General features: G+C 37.9%; 1 protein-coding gene across 1 annotated transcript in view; it reads left to right on the forward strand.

Moving 5' to 3' along the window:
• Positions 1–4373: 4373 nt before the first annotated feature.
• Positions 4374–23923, forward strand: part of pex5la (peroxisomal biogenesis factor 5-like a) — a 116272-nt gene continuing 96722 nt past the window's right edge. The window contains exon 1 of the mRNA XM_066663883.1: positions 4374–4689. Coding sequence (XP_066519980.1) covers positions 4669–4689 — 21 coding nt within the window. The 5' untranslated portion in view covers positions 4374–4668. The remainder of the gene's footprint in view (positions 4690–23923) is intronic.

A 23923-nucleotide genomic window follows, 5' to 3' on the forward strand; every position in this document is an offset into this window, starting at 1 on the left:
TATACAAGTCTATAAAAGTTACTTACTTGGCTACTTTGCTCCTGTGTTTCCCTTCTCTTCCTAGAGCCTCCTCTCCTACCTGTAAGACTGTGGAGGATCTGAACAGAGGACAGTAGAAGTAGGAGGAGGAATATACATTAAATATATTCCCCCACGCCCATCCAAAACAAGAAAAAAGAAAACTAGGCAAGCCTACATTTGCCGGACCACCATTAGCCATATAGCCACGGTCTCAGAGGTTTTTCTGGTATTTCAAAAACAGATGTGTGCACAGCTATATGGAGTTTTAATAAAATAAAATATCTCCCCACCATTTCCCTTTACAGAATTTCAGGCAAAGACACACTCAAGTGAAATAAGACATTCAGCAGTCCTCCTCTCTCTGTGGGATATAATATGAGTGTAAATGTAGAGATATCCTGCTGAGCTTGTGAACAGTGGAGTAACACAACTAACGCATAGCCCCAGAAACACACACAAACGGAGCATGTTCCTGTTTTATTTCCTATTATTTATTTTTATGAAACTTTGTAAATGACCACCAAATTTAGTTCACAAATTCGAACCATTCCCTCATTGGAAAATGCTATGTGAAACATGGCTGAACTCACAGCAGAAGGTGAAATAAGGTTCCTACTGGCTAATATATTACTTATATGTTTAAACAAGTAGAGAAAATGATGATTGAGTGTTGGATATTTAAACCTATAAAAAGCTTCTTCACACACTCTCATTTCTTAAACAAAAATGGTTCTTTATGGAACTAAAAGTGTAGAGCAGATTTAAGTAGGCACCAGGCAGTTCAAATGTTCCATAATAGAGCTTAATCAATTCAAGAGCATCAAAAGTTATGGCCCATACTTTATCTTATATTGATGCTAAGTGCTTTCTTGTACATACTGTGGTGTTTAAATGAGCTTCAGTGATGCTGTTGATGACGGTGTATATTGACTCAAGTTGTTTTTTGTGTTTGCTTGATTCATTATCTCTTCTTACTGGAGTCATTTTCCAGTACTTTAACATGATCATAGATGTTGACTACACTACCTACTTCTCTGTGATGCAACTATTCTCTGCAAACTGAATTTGCTCTGATGTCGACAGTAGGCACAGACAGTCTTTCCTTCCATTCCACTCTAAATGGTTTGTTTGTCATCCAGCAGAGTCAGTTTTCTCGTCCAGCCTTGGAAACACTTCACTCCGCAACGAACGCCTCTCTGTCATGCACCAGGGATCTGCCACTGACATCACACTCTCTATTAGCCAAGCAGCAGGCCATAGAAACTCACACAGCAAACATTGGCTGGGCTCAGTCCACCACACTAGAAAGTCTGACACAACGATGAGATTGTGTTGACAGAAAACAATAATACCTCTGAGACTGCCACCGACCTGGACTGTGCACATTTCCAAGGATAGAAACAGCTGAGTCCAAACAGTCTGTGCCAGACACACCACCCCCTGTCAAAAGTAATAACAAATTAATGCTATTAACCAGAACTGTCAGTGCTCAACAGCAGCAGCATACAGTAATTACTGTACATCAGTCTGTTCATTTTAGTCAGGATGTAAAGCCATATAAAACATCCTCCCATAAATAGACTTGTTATGCATATTTAATTAAAGCCATTTATCACACACAGGGCATTGTTAGACTTCATACATCCCCAGAATGAGCCTGAGTTTCTATTCTTATCCTCGTTTATAAATATTTGAATCACCTAATCACCAGAGTCTTTACTTAAAGTAAGTGAAAGGGACAGAGGCATATTTTAGCACTAGTCTTACATATGTATCTCACTCTCTCTAACCATCCTGTTCTTTCTTAGACTTCACTTATTTAATTGTTTCTACCGGTAAGCTATTTGTTGACGGCTGTCAGTTTTAGAATGACCCTATTTGTAGCGCTGTTGTGCTTTTCTCATGACCATCACAACAGAAACCAACATTAAATGTTTTACATTAACATAAAAGACCAAATTTTACTTTCATTATTTTCCAAGATACTTAGCCATTAAATACAGACTGTTCATTTTTTGTGAAGTGGAAATGTTGAGAATATAAACAAAATTAAGTTTTCTGCCTTGTTAACATGTGGTGTTCCAAAGACACAAAAACACAGATTCAGATTTTCTTACATCATTAACCTTAGGACCCAATCCTATAATTTTGTTAGGTGGGACTTTCTAGGTGAGCTACAACTGCAGGTGAATGGTGGAGGGGTGGTGGCTGTTAGAGGTGGGGACTTACTCCATATTCATATATCCATGTGTACTAAATGAAGGAAGAATTGGGGAGTTAGATCTGAACTACTTCCAAGGCATTAACTACTTCCAAAACATTCCATTGTGATGAACAGAGGTGAGTTTTTAGGGGGTTAATTGATGGCAGGAAAGGAACTCTATCAGAAAATTTAAAAAAAAGTCTCAATTTGATATTTTCAGTTTTTAGTGTGTCCATTTGCATTTACTGCAGGTTACATGTTTTCTTTTTTGATTCTTATTTTTTTTAGGATGTGCATGTGCAGGATGAGTTTCCAGAGTTGTGTCTAAGAAGTAGGTGTTCTTTCTTTCTTGGGAAGTTTAAAGTAACATTCAGGAGTGTTCAGGTCTTTGTTCTCGAGTGAATATTCCACTAGCACTGGCAAATCTAATTTCTTTTCTCAGTAACAGCTTCTTAACAGCTACATATTTTCACAAAGCCAAAGCTTTGAATTACCTTTGCAAAGAAGAAGGATGGACAAAACTAAATCTGAAGAAAGCTTTTTGATTGTCTTCTAATGAGGTGCATGATAAGTTCTGGATCACAAACCCAACCCATGCCAAATGCACGTCATGGTGCTCCAGCAGTGCAGAAAACAAATTCACTGCTTCACAGAATCCCAGTATATCCCAATAACAGACACTAGGCATTGGGCTTGGTGAATTTCAGGATCTTCTCATGCAGATAACAATTATATACAAGCTGTGTGTGCACTATTGAATGTCTGTCTCCAAAATGGGTTCATCTTAAAGATTCTGAATTGAATCATGGGCTGTATACAAATGTGTGAACATATAGTTTACACATAACTGAGTACAGATTATTGCCTCACATTTCTTAGTAAAGCTACAATTTCTACTAGTGTAGCATCTTAAACTAAGCGCAAATAATGCAGTCTGCTGTACCTTTGGTTTGCATAGTCTTCCTGCACAGCACGCACCTTGAAGGAAGCTGAAACCTATTATGCAATAAAACTGCAAATGCAAGCTCACTGTTCATCAAACGTGTTAGAGTTCAGCACCAAAAAAACTGCAGAGATGTATAAACCCTGGTGCTATTATAGATCAGTGCAGTACAAAGACGTCACACACGACAGAGATATTTTACTGTGAACACTCTCCGCGTGAGGAACGGGCAAACGGAGAGTGAGAGACGAATAGGCGTTGTTTCATTTCCCCACCCGTATTCATACTTAACTCCGCCCCCTTCGCTGTGATTGGCAGATACCTCATGCGTACCAATGAGTATAAGCTCCTGGTCAGCACAGGAACAGAAAGTGTACTCTGTTGTGCGTATAGTACTGACTTCCTAATTATTCCAACACAGCACAGAGACGGATCAAAGCCTGAATGATCTTAGTAATGAACAATAACGGTACATTTTCGGACTAATATTGTGACTGTTGTTGAATGTGAATGAAAAGTGGTTATTAAGTTCAAGCCTTTAGTGTTTTCTTACTTGAATCCTGAACATGTTTTTGTGTTTGGATCTTTCTAACTAGTCCACTTCATTTAAGCTGTCAACGCTGGATACAACTTTATTGATAATGAAGGCTAATAAAGACAGCATCATTTTTTATCAGCTTTTTCAAATTCATACATCAGTCCTACATATATCATACCTTTAAAAAGTGGGATACTTTTTTATTCAAAATATGGATAAGATTAGATTTTAGATTAAACTTGTTAACCCTATTCCAGGGTAAGTTTCTTAAGTGACTTACTGCTTTTCACCAGTTCTCATAATAACACAAAGCATGACTCAATAATGAGGTGAAAATATTTTTGTTATTATTTTAAAGAATAATTATTATAATCGTTGTCATGATAATAATTATAATTTGCTTATCATTATCATTGCTTATGCAACCCGAATTGCTGGAGGATACATCCCCATCTGTGTAAACCAACTGTAATAACAATAATTGTTTATTTATACATACACACACACACACACACACACACCAGGTTCAAGCCTGAACTACCAGCCAATGGTGGCTCTTGGAGGCGGGGCTTGTCAGAAAGCAGGTGGAGAGAAGTGAAATCCGCTGATAAAGGAGAGCGAATGAGCTCCGGAGCCACAGCAGCAACTCCTCCAGGAGCAGGAGGAGAGCCGAGAGAAACACTAGAGCTCAGCCATGAGGCGGGACAGCGGCCGGTTTTAACGAGCCGGGAGAGAGACCCCTGTTCTAAACTAACCTCGAGAGCACTTTTGTTTATCAGACTGGGACTGAGAGCTGTTTGGGTGAGTAAGGAGAAACAGAAAGAGAGCGAGGGACACTTTATACGTTTACACCATTCTCCCCCAGATTACTTACTTTCTGGACACTTCTTTACACGAATGAGCTTCTTATGCCGCTGTAGCTGACTGGCGTCCATTAACAAGGGGTCCTTCAACCACCTCAATATGTACCAGGGCCATCTGCAGGTAAGAGGGTTACATTTTCTTTAATAAACCCCAAACTTGTTTAAAACGTTCATATCTGTGCTCCATCGCATGATGCTCGAGATGATTTGAGGATTAGACTGCGTCCTTTTCTCACAAATGTCGGGCGGTTATGTGCGAAAAGTTGCTCTAAAGTCGCCTGTGAAAAAACACGCTTGTCTGTTACTGCACGGCAGCGGCGGTTGTTTTATTTCCACCCATTTTCCGTCAAGACCCGCCTCCGCGCGCATTGATTGGCTAATTGTATGAAATACATGCGCCAGGATTGGCTAGTAGTTCGTCTTCACTTTGAGTCAACGAGTTAAGCCGTAGTGTACAAACAACGAGCCAATCCTTATAGAGGAGGGCGGGGAATGTGCGAATACGGGTGGGGAAAATAACGCGCGTTTATTGATGCTTGTGTGGCTTCGCCAGCTGTGCCTGCTCTGCCTGACTGTAGAGGGTCCACGAGTTTATGAAATTCCCAACTCAGTCTGTAGATTTTTTCTATGTTAAGTTTTGCCATACCAGTTGAGAAAGAATAAAAACCCATATAAACTTTTAACCTTTATAAACCCACGTTTAAACACCCGTACTCGAAGAAATGTTGCTTTCAGTTGTAAGCTGGTTATGTCATCTTCTTTTCTGTACCTGTTCTTTAAGTATTTGACGTATACATGTGTCATATTCTGTACATTTCAGGTAAAAGGTTTAGTATTGATTAATAATATATTCCTGGAAGTCCTCTTTTAAGGAATGTCTAACTTAGTTATACAGATTGAGGTTGTTTTTATTGTATAGATATGTATTGGCTCATAACAGAAAAGTTTTTGTCACTGAGTTTTTGGTGACAGATATGGAGATGGTTGATTAAGAGTTCTGCTATTTTAAAATCTTAAATAAGTTACTGTAAAACAGGCTCAGATTAACGGGCACGTTTAGGCTTATGCTGTAAAACTCCCATAGTTTAATCCAATGATACAGGATTCATTTCTGTCCAAATAGAAAGATGAAAGCTCACGTCAACATTTCCCAAAACAGTGTCCTCGGACTGATCCACATATTAGTTTACCACATATGCATGAATTTATTGCATAATATATTACAGATGAGGTTTAAGCAATTCACTCTAAAAGTCAATGATAAATTAAGTCATCTTTTCATAAACTGTTATTTCAATCCTTCATTTATATAAAATAATATTAATATTTATTATCAATTAAAATATTAATACTCATATTTTGGTGGCTTAAACACTTTGTCTTTCAAAAGGGACCATTCAAATCAATGAGACTTCTCTTCATTTACCAGGTACAGGCAGATTTTCAGTGGTTATTAACTGTGTTTCGGAACTAAACGTTACCTCGATTTTTAACATTTAAGCATTTTAAAATAATATGAAAATGTCCGTTTACGCTGTCAAAATGTTTTCGCCTGGATTTGAATTTGTCTAAAGTTTTATCCCATAATGGAGCATTCATTCAATTCTGTTATGAGAGTGCACTCCTTTAAACCACTAAAAAAACAACAACAAATCAATAAGATTAAAAATCCATAAACAGGTTGTTGCCACCATATTATTTCTCATTCAGGTGCTTTAATTTCTTAAATTGGCAGTCCATAAAAATGTTTCACGTTAATTATCAGCAGTAGTATTTCTGAATGTGGAGGAGAAAATACATTATAATAAATGGTGTCCGTGTGCCTGTATGACCATTTCTGTAATGTCTGATGTATTTCACTCACTCTGTTTCTAAAAACAAAGTGGTCGGGTAGGTTTTTTGAGGGAGATTTTCTGGCCCACGCACAGTCTTTAATAGAGGAACCAACACTTTTTGTTGTAACCTAAGCCAAAAAAACATGGAATATTACTGAAGAGAGTAATTTCCTATAGACCGAGCTCTGTCAGACTAAACATCAGTTTAATCGGCTCTGAAAGGAGACTGCACCCATGTTTAAAAAAAATAAATCTTTCACAGGCTCTTAGCAATTACAGATATTACCAGAAAGGTCTCTAAATCCCCATATTCTCAAATCGTATGGACTGTCACTTTAATTAACCTGAAAGTGATCACAAAATGTTTCATAATAAAAATAAAATGAATTCTCTCAAACTGGGTTTTACAGCAGTTTACTAAAATGATTTAGTATAATTTTTTAAACCAGCACAGAGTTGCTATAGAATCCAGTGGAAGAAAACTGAAATAGTTCTATCTGATTATAAGCATGAGGTAATAAATGCCATATTGTTATTCAGTCGTCCGTCGGCACGTGCGCAGAGGTAACCCCACACCTTGCAGAAGCTCATATGAGCCTATTCATGTCTTCACTGACCACGTTCAAGGCTTTTATTTCATTCAGTGGCGAGTGAGCGAGAATAAGCTATCCCATTTTCCCTGTCAGGTACAGAGGTAATTCAGGGGGAAATGTTCTCTCCATGAAAGCCAGATGTTTTATCTGTCCTTCATGGATCTCTCTACAGCGACGCCTTCTCTAAACAGATGCACTTATCTTGACAGTGATGGCTCATTCCTCCTAGCAGCGATCTCTAAGTAAATGCTAATCACAATTGAGGTCTACTACTCCTCTGAATGTGCTGGAAGATGGAAATTTCTCTTCAGCTCTTGTATGAATATGTAGGCTTTAATTAGTACCTCATTTATTAAACAATTACATGCCTATATTAAAGCACTGCAGTGGTGTTCTAGCCCCAACAAATTGTAATTAATGTCAGTATGTCTGTATTCTCATAATATTCATGCTCAAAAACTCTGTGAAAGATTACTGCTTAATTAAGGGTCCTGAATTTATAACATTTAAATGTCCTCCTTGTTTCTACATGCACTGTTCATTATATCAACTACACTGATCTGGTGCAATGTGTAGTTCTGCAATTAGTTTAGTTCATCACTTGCTCTGTATCCATTATTAGCCTCATTTCATCCTGTTCCTCAATGGTCAGGACCACCACAGTGTTGGTATAGTGTTGTCAGCTCCACTGACAGTAACATGGTGGTCGGGTGTGTTGTGCTGATACAAGTGGATCAGACACATCAGTGCTGCTAGATTTTAAACACTGTCCACTTTCTGGCCTCTGTATTAGATAAACATTTCTTGTTGGTCCACGTGTGTAGAAATACAGAGGTGGTTTTAATGTTATGGCAGATAGGCATATAAGCTATTGCTTCTAAGCCCTTTGCCATTCTTAGGCTACATGATGAGAGTAAAGGTTGTTTATTTGAGCTTGAACCGGTTCTTTGGTAGTGTGGGAGCATTGAGAGTTATTGAGAGCTATGCTAAATTTCAGCAGCTAGGAAACAAGAAAGTGGATCTTGTGGCTTGGCCAATTATGGCTTGTTCCATAATTGTTTCTTGTCAAAATTAGAATTTGTTCTCTGCATTTAACCCCATCTGAGCAGTGTAACAGACATTTACACACACTAGTGGACACTAGGGGGCAGTGAGCACACATGGTGGGCAGTGAGTGGTGGGCAGCCACGGCTCAAGGGAACTTCAGTCATGACCTGTCGGCTTTGGGGATCGAACCGGCAACCTTCTGGTTACACACCCAGTTCCCAAATCACCAGGCCATGGCTGCCCCTTATGTTGTTTAATTGCTCAAATATTTTTCAAAATTGTTAACTTACAGCTAAGATTTCATGAGTGTTTTAGGCTTAGTTAGAAATAGATGTAGATACAGTGTTACATGTCATTGCAAGATTGCTGGACAACTTCTAAACTTCTAAATGCTACTAATTCTTGAGGATATTAAGCCCCAGTATTGTTAACACAATGGCAGCTTATTACCAGCTCTTATAGACATCCGCCTGACCTAACACATTAGGAGGCATTGGAAATCAATAGTCCCCACTGATTTTGTAGTGAATGTTTAATTTTTAACTACAGAATAATTAGATTGAATAGCAGTATTTATGCACTCAGCAGAGAAGAGCAGTGCATCATGTTTATATTTAACAGGATCGTCCAGTACATTATGCTCCTGTGGTCAGAAATTTGAGACATAAAGAGCTCATGGATAATTTCCTGGGGTTAATAAGGGTTCAAATGATTTGTTGCTGTATGGTACATTGATCAGGATGTAGATCTAGCTGAAAAGTTTTTAGAATCAGGGAGTTCCTCTTGCCTTTGTTGCGGTAACATAATTTGTTATGTTGAGAAGGCATTACACTACCAGCTGGAAGATTGCCGTTGGAATTTGATTGCACACAGCCACAAGAGCATTAGAGATTAGGTCATTCTGGATCACAAACCTCAGTTCCATTCTTCCAGAGCCCAATGTTGGAAGGCTTTATACACCTATAGCAACACTTTGGATATGGAGATCCTTTGCAGCAGTAGAGTTTACAGTTGTGTGTTAAATTAGATGAATTCTGAAAGCCTGTTTTATCTAGGAATGAATGAATGAATGAATGCAGGGCATGTATTGTGTACTTTTGGCCAAAACAAATTCCTCATATTAAAACCCCCCTCTGGTCCTTGATGACACCAGCGGTTCCCAAACTTTTTCAGCAGTGCCCAACACTCCCTTTCGTAGAGGAGAATATTTTTGAGCTTCCCCACTCCAGCACACATGTACATGTCTCAATTTTTTGAGACAAAACAGCAACATCTTATTGAGCCAAACATTCATTCATTATCTGTAACCGCTTATCCAGTTCAGGGTCACGGTGGGTCCAGAGCCTACCTGGAATCATTGGGTGCAAGGCAGGAATACACCCTGGAGGGGGCGCCAGTCCTTCACAGGGCAACACACACACACACACACTCGGACACTTTTGAGTCGCCAATCCACCTACCAACGTGTGTTTTTGGACTGTGGGAGGAAACCGGAGCACCCGGAGGAAACCCACACGGACACGGGGAGAACACACCAACTCGTCACAGACAGTCACCCGGAGCTGGAATAGAACCCACAACCTCCAGGTCCCTGGAGCTGTGTGACTGCGACACTGCGCCACCGTGCCGCCCTTGAGCCAAACAAAATAGTCAAAAATTCACTTTACAATGTAATTATTAGAAGTGACATGCATTTGCCTTGTTGTGCCTCACCACCAAATATCTCTGTACCTGCCCTCTGCACTTTGGGAACCAGTGGATTAAAGCTCTAAAATCTCACCTGTTTTTAGGAATTACATTCAATAAAAGCTACATCCCAAAAAAAAATTACTTAATGCTTTAAAGGGGAATGAGATGTAGCATCATTCAGTATGCATGGATCTGCAAATATGCAAATAGACCCCTGCTCCTACAGCTCACTCTTACAAGCTCACTTTCAAATCTGCTCATCAAAAACACAAATCTCGGCTTCTTGTTTTTTTGTAGTGACTTTATTCTGCACAATGGAATGTGATAATGTCAGAGTAATTCAGCCAAACGTTTTTAAATTGGAAACCCAAAGCTCCAGAGTTCCAGCAAATCTTTTCTTCCACTCTATGGCCTCTGGTATTTATCCCATATTGGGGTAATGATATGGAAATAGTTTTCCCCCTTTTACACAAGCTGATGGGATTGGTTCCTTAGGTTTGAGGTAAGAAGTCCTGGCTGTCTTAATTCATTTGTGACTGCCTTTGGAACACTGCAGCTACAATACAGAAATGCTCAGCCGTGGGGGTTTTCTGCTTACTGCTTCACTCTTGATACATCTAGTGTATTAGCAACACTGCAGAGGCATGCTAACAAACTATAAAACCTGATTGTCATTGAAGGGGTTCTTTAAAATGCTAAAATCTATTGTTTTAGCATTTACCACTTGGTTATATTGGTGTATTGTGTTCCAGCGCTGGTGAATCAGGTTCATTTCCTTTATGGTGAAATACAGATCACATGCATTGTATTATTGTAATATTTCTCATGTACTTAATGTCTTAAATGAGATCAGAAACCCAGTTTTTGTTTTCACATACTGTGGAGAATTAATATCTCAAATTATTTCAGAACCAGGAATAATTAAGTTATGATTACTTAACAGCAATTTCTACTCACTTGGGTGACTTGGCTGTCTGAGCTTTGTGATTAAATTTGCTGCCAAAGCAGTGCTCAGATTTGGCTGAGGCAGTTCAGTCTGGTCATCAGGAGTGGTCAGAGAGCAACTATCTGCGTGAGTAATCTGTCTATCTGACTCCTGGCATCGCTGGCATGCTCCAAGCTGTCTGGCAGAGATAAGGCACCTTCTGGAACTCCAGCAGAAAGCACCATCTCTGCTAATCCCTTTTCATTTTGCCTAATTAGCTTAAGCACATATTAAATAGTTTATGTTACATTCCTTAATATATTTTTTCTCCCTCATGAATCAGTTATTGGAGAGGGTATATGGAGGCCTCTGTGTCTTTGTTATACCAACAAATAATAGCCTTCCTGCATTCATCATACTGTTTCACGCAATCTGCTGTGATATAGAACCCACAGAATTGATCATTCATTTATTAGACAGAGCAGTTTGAAACCTTATTTTTGTTTGGACATTATTTTTCTAACAGTTCAGAACAGCACTGTGTAGAAAGCGCTGTGTGACTCGGCTGCATGTGTCTCTTTAAATAACACAGAGAAGTCCTAAAGACACTTAGATACATAGATAAGTATTTTTGAAGCCATTGCACGCTGCACCAGTGCAGAGCAACAGAATGCATTTCAGTAACTACTAGTAAGGTAGATTAAGTAGTGCAAAATTACAAAATGGTGCAGGTGAGATTATTCTGTATATAAATGTGTTATGTGCAGTTAGTGTGATTACTATAATTATATATTAGATTATGTCAATTACTATTACAGAGTAGTAACGTAGTGTTGTGCAAAAAATATACACTCTGGAAGGACTGTGTAGATGGTTAGTTAAACTTACGTTATACAAAATCGAAAAAGATTTATTCATATGTATATAAATGTATAGTACTGTGGAAAGACTTAATAAAATTTGATGCAATAAGTGTGGTGCTTGTATAATATATATAAGTACAGTACAATAAATTCAAAACCATAAATACAGTCTTAAAGGATTGTTTTTCTAAAAATCTAAATCTAAAGTAGATGTGTTGTGAGCTAGTTTGAACAACAAGTTTGGTTCCAGATATTCTCTTTGATCATATGGGTTTGTTTAATCAGCTACACACTTGATTTAATGCAATAGAAAAACCACTTTTGGTCCCACAAAGAACCATTTTGGCTAATGTTTATACTGTTAAAAAACCTTACATAGCTATATAGATTTCATTTTCTCAGGTGCCTAAACATTTGCATGGTAATGTATGTGTAGATAGAATTAGACGCAGTATCTCCAAATGTTCAAACATGTTCAAAGTTATTCACACCCTTCCTCAGTAATCAGTAGCAAAGACTAATTTTGTTGCCATAGTCCTCAAACAGTTCTTATAATGGCAAACGGATTTTGGCATCTACACTGGATATAGGGCCACTCCTCTTTTGTGATGACCTCCAAGTTTTGATGTTGGAAGGCTCTAGACCCATCGCAATCCTGATCAGGATGAAGCAGCTACAGGAAATGAGTGAATAGTAAACAGAGTTGGACCAATCAGAGGCAACCAGATACTGTATTGTGTATGTGTTCACCCCAACTAAACACTTGGATATGGCTTTGTCGCCACACTCTGTCTTGTGATCAATTAGGAGACACCAATTAAATGGAATTCACTGTAAACCAGCCACAGCATTTTGATCACCTGGCTAATATTGTGGAGATCCCTGTCATGCTGCTCAAACAACACTTACCATTTGAGGCATGGACTCCACAAGACCTTTGAGGGTGTTGTGTGTTATCTGGTATCTGGAAATTAGCAGTAGGCTTTGTATGTCCTGTAAGTTGTAACATAAAACAAAAGCATGTAATGTACAACAAAAGTTTTTAACTTTCTGAGTTGATAACTAACCAAAAAATATATTGCAAATCTGATTGCAGCAGTTGGTTTCTGAGACAATTGTGGTTTTCTATGATATGCTACATGACCACTGTCCCAAAAAAAAAAACTTGCACTTGGTCCAATATGGCAGCTTTCAAGATGTGCTGAATATATTTTAAAGATATAAAAAAATATATACACACACATACTCACACCTGTAAGTTGCTGTTTTATATTATAACATTTTCCTCTTAGACCTTTCTAGCCTTGTGTCCTGATGAGGCATTTTCCTCACACTGCACACTCATCTCTACTCCTGTAGCCTAGCAGGCATGGGGCTGCTCAGCTCTTTCATGTTGCCTTTAACTACTCTGGCTATGGAAATGATGGAGCAAGTGGCTCATGCTGGGGTGAAAAGCAGCAGTCCATCTGTGGCCCTCTCCTTCAGTCCAACTCACCCAAACAGCTGGACACACGTCAGAACACACACTCAGCCATGCATTAGATGCACTCGACTGAAATGTGTACATCAGCTCCATGTGAAAATGTTCACTTAAATGTCTAAAGCTTTACAGAGACCTACTAATCCCACAAAATCTGAAATGGGGAGATTGAAGAAAGAGTTTGCCTGCCATTCCATCTTCTGGAAAGGCTTTATATGTTGGAACATTTTTCTGTTTCAACCACAAACACATTAGGGAGGTCAGGTACTGATGTTGGAGGATTTGTTCTGGATCCCAGATGCTATGCTGGCTCTTCCCAAACATATCGGACAGCACTGCATCCTTCCAGGGAATGCACAGACAGCACAATGCTGGGAGGCTTTATAACATTCTAGCCAATGCTTGGCATCTTGGAGACAAAACATCAATATATTAAGCTTATAGGGAATTAACTGGTGCAAATGTAATAAATAAAAAAACTTTTTATCATTAGAAAAGTACAAAGCTGATATTTTGGTTTCTGATGTTTATTGTTGGATTAATAACAAGGTGTTCTGCAAAGTCTTCAATACAAGGGCTGATCGATTTGAAGAAAATATCAAATCGCATATTTCTGGCGAATATTGTGATTGTGATTTATTTAGCAATTATTTACCATAAATTGCTAGCTCATTAATTCTGCTTTGTGGGTTAATCAGTTAGCGAGATAACTTCAGACAAGTGTTGAGGACAGTCCAATAGAAATGTCCCTCGGTTTATTTCATCCTGGACACATTGAGACTTCAGTTATCTGGCTAAACTAAAAATATAAAACCCTGCTGTATGGAATACCCTGCCGACCATTTCGTATAACCAAGAAGACAAAGAAGAATGTGGAGTGCTAAAGACTGTCGTTCAGTTGTGTTTATATACACAGCAGAGTGTTCAGTTGCCTCTAATTGGTCTAATTCAAATTGTATAGAAATAATGCTTTATAAAGTAGGGTATATTTAACTTATAATATTTTACTCCTGCATTTTGAAAAACGTTCTCTTTGAAATCAAGATTTAAATTTAAAAATGATTATCTTTTCGGCCCTGATTTCAGTCAGGTGCCACTTTGACAGATACATTTTTGGGGGTTATTATTATTTGTACTTGGATGATTGAATAAGTACACATTACACTGATATTAGGTTCCCTATTTAGAAACACACAGCAGATCTCTTTACTGAAACAGGTTTTTCCTGCTGTCTCTGAGTAGCCTGTTCCCCACACAGCTGCTCTGCAGCTGCCTTGCATTTTAATAAATTATTTTGAAAATTGTACTCAATAATGCTAAGAATTTAAAACTGGGTGGTTGTATTTTGACTTGAGTGTGCAAGTGGGAAAAACACATTTCAGAATTGCTTGTGTCGTAACAGACACTTTCAAAAGATTGAAATTTCAAACAGATGGCTAGAAAATGCAATACGTATGAATCTTTAAAGTTGCCCTACCCCATATCACTATACACATGGCGAGTGGAAGCCAGACCTTTGCAGGGTGACACACATTTGCACATTAAATTCAATGTAATTAAATATAAGCATATTAGATTTAGATATGTGTTTTTATCAAGGCTCATAGTTGTGAAGAACATAGCCACATTTATATAAATCCATACAGAGGCACATGGAAAGACCTCACTAAAATAGAAATACAGTATGTGCAATTGAATGTACAGGTATAGTGTTAATGCTGTTCTTTGTTATTGTTAAGGTAGTGTGTTATGATTGTGGTTGTTTGTTGTGGTCTTGTGTATGAGTACAGTGGTTTGGGAGTTGTTTATTAATCCCTTGTCCTTGAATGTTTTCCCATTTTTTTTATGTGACCGCTCCCTAAGTTTCAGTGTGTTTTCTGTTTAGAAGGGTCTGTTCAGTGAAGTGCATATTGCGTTCTTCAACACAAATGCTACAGTAGATTTACTGATTCATGAATGCTTTTTGTTGTTTAAACAGCAGTGGGATGTGTTGGTGTAGACTGCAACCAGGAAATGTGCAAGGGACTTGGAGGGGTCCCACAATTGTCAGGGCTATTGATTTATGAGAGGCGAGCCTTGAAACGACCTTCCCTTGAGATGTTGTTTGGTATTTTTTAGTGAAACTTTACACTTTATGCAGGTTTGTAAATGTCAGTCAAACAGAATTCAGCATTCCAGAGAGAAAACGTATTTATATATTTTATTTATCTACCATTGCTTAGCGGCTTGTGAGTAAACTCGCCACAGCACAGAACACTATGAAAATTCATCATTCTTGGCATGCTTTTCTTATTAATATAAAGCATCTTTACTGGTAAATATTTTAGGACTGCAGAGCACACACTGTGAGTACATTTGTCACTGTTTAATGATTATGGCATTGAAATAAGCTCCTGTTACCCAGGAAGTTCCCCTGTTACCATTTGAGTTGCTGAGCATGCACAGGGGATTAAAATACACAAGTAAGGTTATACATGCACTTAAAAATGCAGTTACTGAGTTAAATCCAGGTCTCCTTATAGACTTCCTTGAAATGTGACTATGGCTGTAATCTAAGAAATCAGGGTATGCTGTCTGCAGGATTGTTTGAATATCAAAGTGACTGGTAAATTCTTCAGCACCATGGAGAGCTCTGTTTCTGTGGTTGGCTGGTGATGGGGAGACCTGTCAGCTGTTGTAGCACAGGGTAAGCACAGTTCTGCTGCACTCATGTGCTTAACAATATAGGCCTATTTATATTCTGATTAAGCTGACTCATTCCTAACGTAAAATGTTTAGAAACGTTTTTGTAAAATGTTTACACTATGTTGCAAATTTAGAAATGTAGAGTGTCTATTGATTTATGGCATGTATTTTCCTCATGGTTAGGTAACACAGAAGTGTAAACATGACTGGAACGTCCCATTATTCTGAGGATTTAATAAATGAACCAGGGAAATGTGTATAATAGAGATAGACGACGGCTTTTCAAACACTAAAATCAATGGACCATCTGTCTTGCTCAAGGTGTGCTCTCTGGCAGGATGTGTAATTACAGCTCTGATTCAAGGAGGCCATTTCTGCTACTCTCATCTCTGAATTTCTCACTGCAAGCTCTTACAATGCTGACTCATGTCCAGATCTAAATACATGAAAAAGTAGTAGTAGAAATTAGGAATTATTTATTTATTTTATTTATTCATTTTTTAATTATTATTTTGTAAAAGATGCTTTCCAGACTAGTCTTGAAAAGTCACATGCAGTAAGAAATCCGAGAGAAAAATAAGTGGATGCGAGACAGGTTTGAGGGCATCAAGCAGAGTTCACACAAGCCCTCTGAGAACAACTGAACTCCTTTCATGCGATGTGTTCCATAATACATAAATAACAGCCTAAGATATATATTTAATAAATTAAAAGATTTATTATTCTGAGTTGGGGGAAAAGCAACTGCCGTGCTGGCTAACAGCATTCCTTCTGTTACGTTCACACAGTGATACAAAACAGTGGCTTACTTCACAAACAGGAGGATACACCACAACCACAGGCTGTTTGTTACAAAATAAAGCTGAGAATGTGTTTTGAAGGAGGGTTGGGAATATTACCGATATGGAATTCTGGGTCTATGCTGATATCCGATGTTATACATGTACATATATACATTTCTACAGAGCAGCCATTGAGTCAGATCTAAGATGCAGCATTACGTGTTGGTTTGGCAATCTAAGTTCAATCAAAGACTCAATCAGCCTGGTCAAGAAAGCAGGGAAAATTATGGGCATCCCTGTTGTTGGAGCAGGCTATATACAGGCAGGCTATGAATATTGTATCGGACATTACACGTGTGCTGTATCTTGAGTATCAACTCATGAATTCAAACAGGAGATACAGGGTTCGTTTGTGCAGGCACAATAGGTACAAACACACTCTTATACCACTCAGTTAAGATGCTAAATAACAATGATGTTTGACTGTATTCTTGTTGTATGGAGGTTGGGGGGTTGTATAAATGTACAAAAAGGTAATACACTTTAAATTTTCAATGCACAGTAATGATATGGTTCTGTTTACGTGTTGTGGTTGAGGTTTATCTGTTTAGTGCAGCGTGCCCTCTGTCCAACAAAAGATTCTCCCTTGGGAGACAAATAAAGAAACTTTAAACTTTGATACACATATATACAAAACAGGAAGATCAACATTATTACAAACTCAAGTAGCACTGCTGTGTCTCTTCCACTTGTACCACACAAAAACACACTAACACACCAACAGTGTCAGTGTCGCTGCAGCACACAAATTGTGCTCCATTGTGGGATCTGACTATTGACGAACAGGGTGAAATCGGTATAAGCCATTATACAGAGAAACAGGTTACAAGACTACATTCTGTAATTGTAAAATTATAAAGTGCTCCTGTATGGTCAGTGGAGCTGAAGAAATGGACAGTGATTGTAGATATAAGGTATGGGTTCCTAATCCAGCACTTGTTCAATGTACAAAGTAAGATTTGCATAACATTATAAATGTATGCGAACAATAAAATGAAATGTGCCTTCCTGAGATAATTGTTAGTCACATTTAGTTAGCTAAATGATCCTTACATAGACTGATCACAGCTTTAAAAAAGCCTTGTTAATTAACAAGATGTATAACAGAAGATGTAAAATTAACAAAAATATGAATAACAAAACAAAGTTAACTTAAAGCAGTGTTAAATACCAAGAAATACCAGTGTAACTCTTTAATAATACAGTATAATACAGTATTGCAAAAGCTCAGTGGAAGAATTTGAGCCAAACACTTTCAGTCATTTTTATAATATATGTTTTACATAAAACAAATTTTGGTTTGAAATATTGCGAAAATCAAATCATTGGACCATTGTCAATCTTTAAAAAAAGTGCCAGTATGAATATAATTCTGATCATTCTGAGTATTGTTCTTCATTAAGGAGGGGGTTTCTGTACTTACTGCGATGCCAAGCATGCACATGCATGATTTTAATATATGCATGATGCATTTTTGATATGTGCATTGCATGATATCTGTCTTTTGGTGTGTTAGAACAACATAAGAAAGTGATCAAATTTGGAGTATGTCAAACAGAGTCAGAACACAGGGGATGTGTAGTTGCTGGAATGAATGGTATTAGGTCAAGAGGATAAAGTGGAATCAAGATGGAAGTTACACTTGGGAAGGTGGTTTAAATTATGTTTTTTTAATACAGCTTTTGAGGGACCTGGAAGTTGTGGGTTGAGTCTTGCTCTGGGTGAGGAGTTTGGTGTGTTCTCCCTGTGTCCATGTGGGTTTCCTCCGGGTGCTCTGGTTTCCTCCCACGGGCCAAAAACACATGTTGGTATTCATTGCATTCATATGGATACACCTTAATAAAATGGGAATGGTTGGTGATATTAACTTCCTGTTTGTGACACATTTGTATATGGGAGGGGGAAAAATTTTCAAGATGGGTGGTGACCATGGTGGCATTTTGAAGTCGGCCATTTTGGATCCAACTTTTGTTTTTTCAAACTTATTGGGAAATTCACAAGAAAAAAAATGGTCAGCACCTGAATCTACGGATACTGGAAACCTGTGCTAGCATTTCTCCTGCGGTGTTGCTGTCAGTCTGTGAAGAGTTGGACAAGAGGGTTGCATTGACAATCCAACACAATGGGCAGCACTTTGAACACATTTTATAAGTGGTCAGAAACTTGTAAATAACTTATGACAGAATAAAGTTATGTTAAAACCAAGCACAACATTGTTTTTCCACAAATAGGAAGTTAATATCACCAACCATTCCCATTTTATTAAGGTGTATCCATATAAATGGCCCACCCTGTACATGCTTTACATTATTTGGTATATAAACTAAACTAAACAGCCACAATTATAAAATCAGCACCTCATTCATTCAGTTTATCCTCTCTATTTAACATACAAGTTCCCTACAGTAGTTGTACAATTAGACTGTGGGCCTGCATAGACAGCCGTTGCATAGTTGGCTGATCCACTCATACCAGCACAACACACACTAAAACACTACTACCACCACAAACTACACATGCAGAGCAAGAGTTGGACTACATTGTGTAACCACAGAACTGCAAAGTGTGCCTACATGGTAAGTACATCTGATACATTTTAAAGTTATGGCTGATTGGTGTGTATATGTTTAGTTTTCAACTGAAAATGTTTAAATATGAACATTTAAACACACCACATAACACTGGCCCTATCTGAGGGGGATTTATCCCTGGTTATGAACACTTCTCTGGATGGCTAGGAGGGTTCTTTCTGACATGTAGTGTTCTTCTCCAAGCGAGTTGAACTGTTAAGTGATATTTCTGTAATGGGCACTTTCAGAATTAGTGCTTCACATGTTTCAGAGGAGGCATGTGCTGGCCTTTACCCTCCCAGCTTAGTAGCACTGTATGATGGGGAGACCTAGCAGGTGGGTAGAAATGGCAATAAGCATAAAGGGGAGAGAAGTGGGTCAAAAACGCCCAAAAACTTGTTCTCTAAAGCCACTCTATTCAAAGAGAAGGGGGTTATGTCATTGATTTACTTTGTGTGTCAGTACCTTTGAGGTTCATATTTGGCCCATAAAGTATGTGAGAGTTTCATGCCTCTTGTCCGGCAGCCCACTCAGCCCAAAGCATGCATCTCTGATAACAGCAGGGGATTCACAGATGCCCACAGACATGCCTCTGGAATGTGTTCTGGCTTTGGATACTGGACACACCAACACTAAACTCAATCTTATCTCAGTGAAGCGGTAATGCAGGTGTCTCTATTCACACAGTAACACTTTCATGTTCGGCTATAGAACATTAGGTCAATGGCTGTAGTCCAGGCACACAGTGTAATGTTGGCATGACCACTGGGCCTGAAATCTGGTTCAGTATTGTTCTAGGGTCTTTCTTCATTCTGTTTGCTCTCTGTGACTGAGGTCAATATTGTTGTGTATATTTCATGGTCAAATTTAAAGATTTATGCAATCATTTCATCTACACTGACAGTCATTAAAGCCCTTTGTTGAAATGTTACATCGCACAGACTCCATTCAGACTGATATTTGAAGGTCTCAGCGCAGAGACTCGATCGAATATGTCATTTTTAATACATTTATTACCACTATCACTCATGTCGCACTCTAACAGACACCGAATCTCACAGCACACAGTCATTCTCTTTCCTTCTCACTCCTCTCACTCTTCTCCCTCCCTTCTGTCCCTCTCCCCCCCTTCGCTCCTCAATATTTTCTTGATTCTCTTTCTCTCTCTCCCTTTCTTTCTCATACAAACACTTACACACAAACACTATATAGTAGGGCTGTGCCATATTGTATCTTTGTGACAATATTGATAATATTTTTTAAACTATTTTTAAAAATATAGTGATAATAGAGTTATTCTGACTTGTTTACATAATGATGTCATGCTGTTAAGTGTAATATGGTGTATGTTCATTATGTGAGTCAGGCTCAGCGACAAATACATTGAAAAGTGGCTTTGAGTTAGAAGAATTTGCTCCAAATGTGAAGTGATTTGTTTGGTTAGTGTTTGGTTGGTTTGTTTACAAAATATCAGATGTACAATAAACCATGTTAATTGTAAAATATGAAAGAAGCCTGTAACAACAAAACAAGAAAACACAACTAAACCTAACTAATTTTGCCCCTCAGGCAGAAGCACCCAGTTGAGTATGAGGAAAATCAAAAAGCCACAAGGAGAGTTCAGACACTCAGCATATGAACTTTTTTGTATTGAAATGGAGCTTGAGGGGAATTGTTGGATATTTGTTTACGTTTGTTGTTTATATGCACCCACAACATTTTCTGTGCTTTAGTTTAGTTTGGTAGATTTATATGCTACATTTTTTTTATACAGTGTCAGAATCGTCAAGTTATGGTTGTTTAAAAAATAAGCAAATGTTTACACAGTTTTTGTTATTTCTTCTGAATGTACTAGAATAACATTTTATCTTATATACTGAATGTCAAATTAAATGTAAGAATTGAATACAATTGATAATTATACAATATTGTTGCAATAGTGTGTTCTTGAAAATAATAAAAGCGTTTTTCAATTTTTGTCATATCGCCAATATTATCATTATTGCCAAAAATATTGCGATACAATATTATATAGTACTAATACTATAAAGTTCCTTCAGGGAATGCAAATCGCATCACTACAATGCATATTCTCAGTGAATGCTTTTCCATAACTTCATTCATTAACCTGCTGTCATGCCACCTTCAGGCTCAAAGGCTCAGACTACATAAATAGCTGGTGGCTTGACATGTGTCTTTAAGAGTAAACTGAGATTCATCTGCACAGATGTTTTTACATTTCGATGGTGACTCTGACTTAATGAGCAGGTTTTTTAAAATTCTGATGTTTAAGAGGATTTCCAGAACAAAGCCCATTAACTGAGTGAAACAGGAGTGGAGAGAAGAAGAGCTTGACCGCATCATATGGCTAAAAACAACATAAACTAAAACAAATGAAACAGATCCCATCATCATTGTCAGATGTGCTCTCCTGTCTAAACCCTGCCGGCTGATCCAGAGGCAACCGGAGCGCTGACGCAATATGCAATTATTGCATTCCCCATAACCTGTTATTCGTATCTCATATTACTGAGGTGATGAACCAGCTCACAATCTCCATCTCTCACGCTCTGTCTGTCTTTCACTACCATTACAAATGGGCTCGAGCCAGCCCTTCTCCAAACTAGTCCTCAGAGAGCAGAGGGGAAAAACAAACAAGGACTGCTCTGGTTTTGCAAATTAATTTTTAAAGGCTTATTTGCGACACAAACTAGTAATTGGTTTCAAAGAACAGTTATGTAATGTTTGGAAGAAGAAAGAGGCTGTGATGAGTGAATCTTGATACAAACGATCCAGATAATGACTGTAAGAGGATATGAGCATAATTGCAAGAAATGAAACCATAGAAACGGAGCAGCAAGCAGGACTCATTCAAAGCTTCCTTGGATACATTTGAGGGTACCTATAGAAGAATTGGTGGGAAAAAAAACAAGGAATGGACCAAGAATTGTGGACCAATGCTGATATAAATTTTTTTGGATGTGCATAGAGAACAAAAGAAACCATTGTAATTGTTTTAATGCCCATTAAGTAAAAATGATACATTTTCCAGGTGATATTTCTCAGAGGTTTAGATACTAGCATATGGAATAGGAAATTTGAAGAAAAACTATTAGAACACAAAACTAAGTTTATAAAAATGTCAATAAAAAGCATTCCTAACAATCATACAAGAGCTGGTCGACAAACACATCTGTGTTTAACAGTTAAACAGTACTTAAAGCAAAGTATTTGTCAGACAATTTCCACAGGTGTTTCTGCCCAGCCATCCACTGTGATAGGACTACTCAACGTTAGGTGTGTGAAAGGATGCATAGCTATCAAGGAGGTGAGAACGCTGAGAACATCAAGATCCAAATGGGAAGCTGCTGGTATTCTCAGAATAATGGATTGGAAACACTGAACTCAACATCCCTGAATGGGTTTAGGGTGTAGAATAAATTGGATTGGAAAATTAAAAAGCAAGCAAGAAAGACTGAATTTATGAGCTATAGTTAAATACCCTCACTTGAAGCACTGAGAGAAAGTGTTCTAAACAAAGTGGACCTACTAGATATTAAAACCTTTAAAGATATATTTAGATTTTGTGATATCTGTGTACATTTCTAATATCTCAAGTATGTTTTCAGTGTTTTCCGGCAGCTAAATGTATACATTGGGTTATTGGACCCATCTTTGACTGAATACCAATGCTGATGAATAAAGAATTATAAACTGTATGTGTATTAGAATTGCAGAGACATATGAGGTTTATATGTGTAGGGTTTCAAACACAAACTGAATTTTAGGTGTACAAATAAACTTTAAAGATATTTGTGTGCGATATATAACTAAATGTTCTCCTGTTCTTTTGTCATTTAATGGTAACTGATGTGTAGTTTTAAAAATTACAATCGTTTTATTTAACAAAATATAAGTAAATAGTAGTAGTATATGTATTATTAAAAATTATGATGTTTGAAAATGGCTATTGAGAGAGATTTATTTATTCGTCCTCTCATTTGCAAAAACATTGATTTGTTCTGTTTTTGGGGATCATTTTGTGGGGATTTTGATGGTAACAATCGTGAACATAGCATATAAATGCTTTTTTTTCTTTTCCTGAAATAGCAGTTGACGTTTTTAATACTGTGCAACAGTTACCAAAAGATGACAAAAAGCAGGAGAAATGTGAAATTTGAATTAAAATGATATTACACCAAAACACTTTTAAAAAATTTTTGTACACAATAATGTTCCCATCATGGCCTCATCACTCTGCATTAATCGAGTAGAACTAATACAGTGCTGGTTTTAGACATCTGTCCAACATTTATCATTTTTAAGTACTTATCTCTTGAATTCATTTTAACCTCATCAACCACTATTGTAATATTCAGTGTAATATTAAATGCCAAAAATTTGAGACTCTCCATGGGTGTATTTTTAGTTTCCAAATAGATTGCAGCACACAGAAACACTTTTGTTGACACACCCTTGCAGAAGTGTGAATTGTAGATCATCTGCTCCCCATCTCGCTGCAGTTTCTCTGAGGACACGCAGTGCAAACTGACCTCCTCTCTCTGTTAAGTAGACAGGGGAGTGGGGAATTGCACCTCCAGAAATATGCACACTTCTGCTTCATTTCTCTCCAATTACGAGGGCCAAAGTACCGTACGCAAGCTCAGCGTCAGCAGAGGCCACAGGGAGTTGCCTTGGTGAACTGCTCTGGAGAGAGGTTCAAGGGTACATCAGGAGCGTTCTCCTCAGGGGGTGGGTCTGGTGGTGGTGGTGCAGGGGGCATCCCACTTTCTTTTACTATCACAGCTGTGTCCAGAACCCGAACT

The sequence above is a fragment of the Hoplias malabaricus genome, chromosome 3 (assembly GCF_029633855.1).
Source record: "Hoplias malabaricus isolate fHopMal1 chromosome 3, fHopMal1.hap1, whole genome shotgun sequence".
Taxonomy (NCBI): domain Eukaryota; kingdom Metazoa; phylum Chordata; class Actinopteri; order Characiformes; family Erythrinidae; genus Hoplias; species Hoplias malabaricus.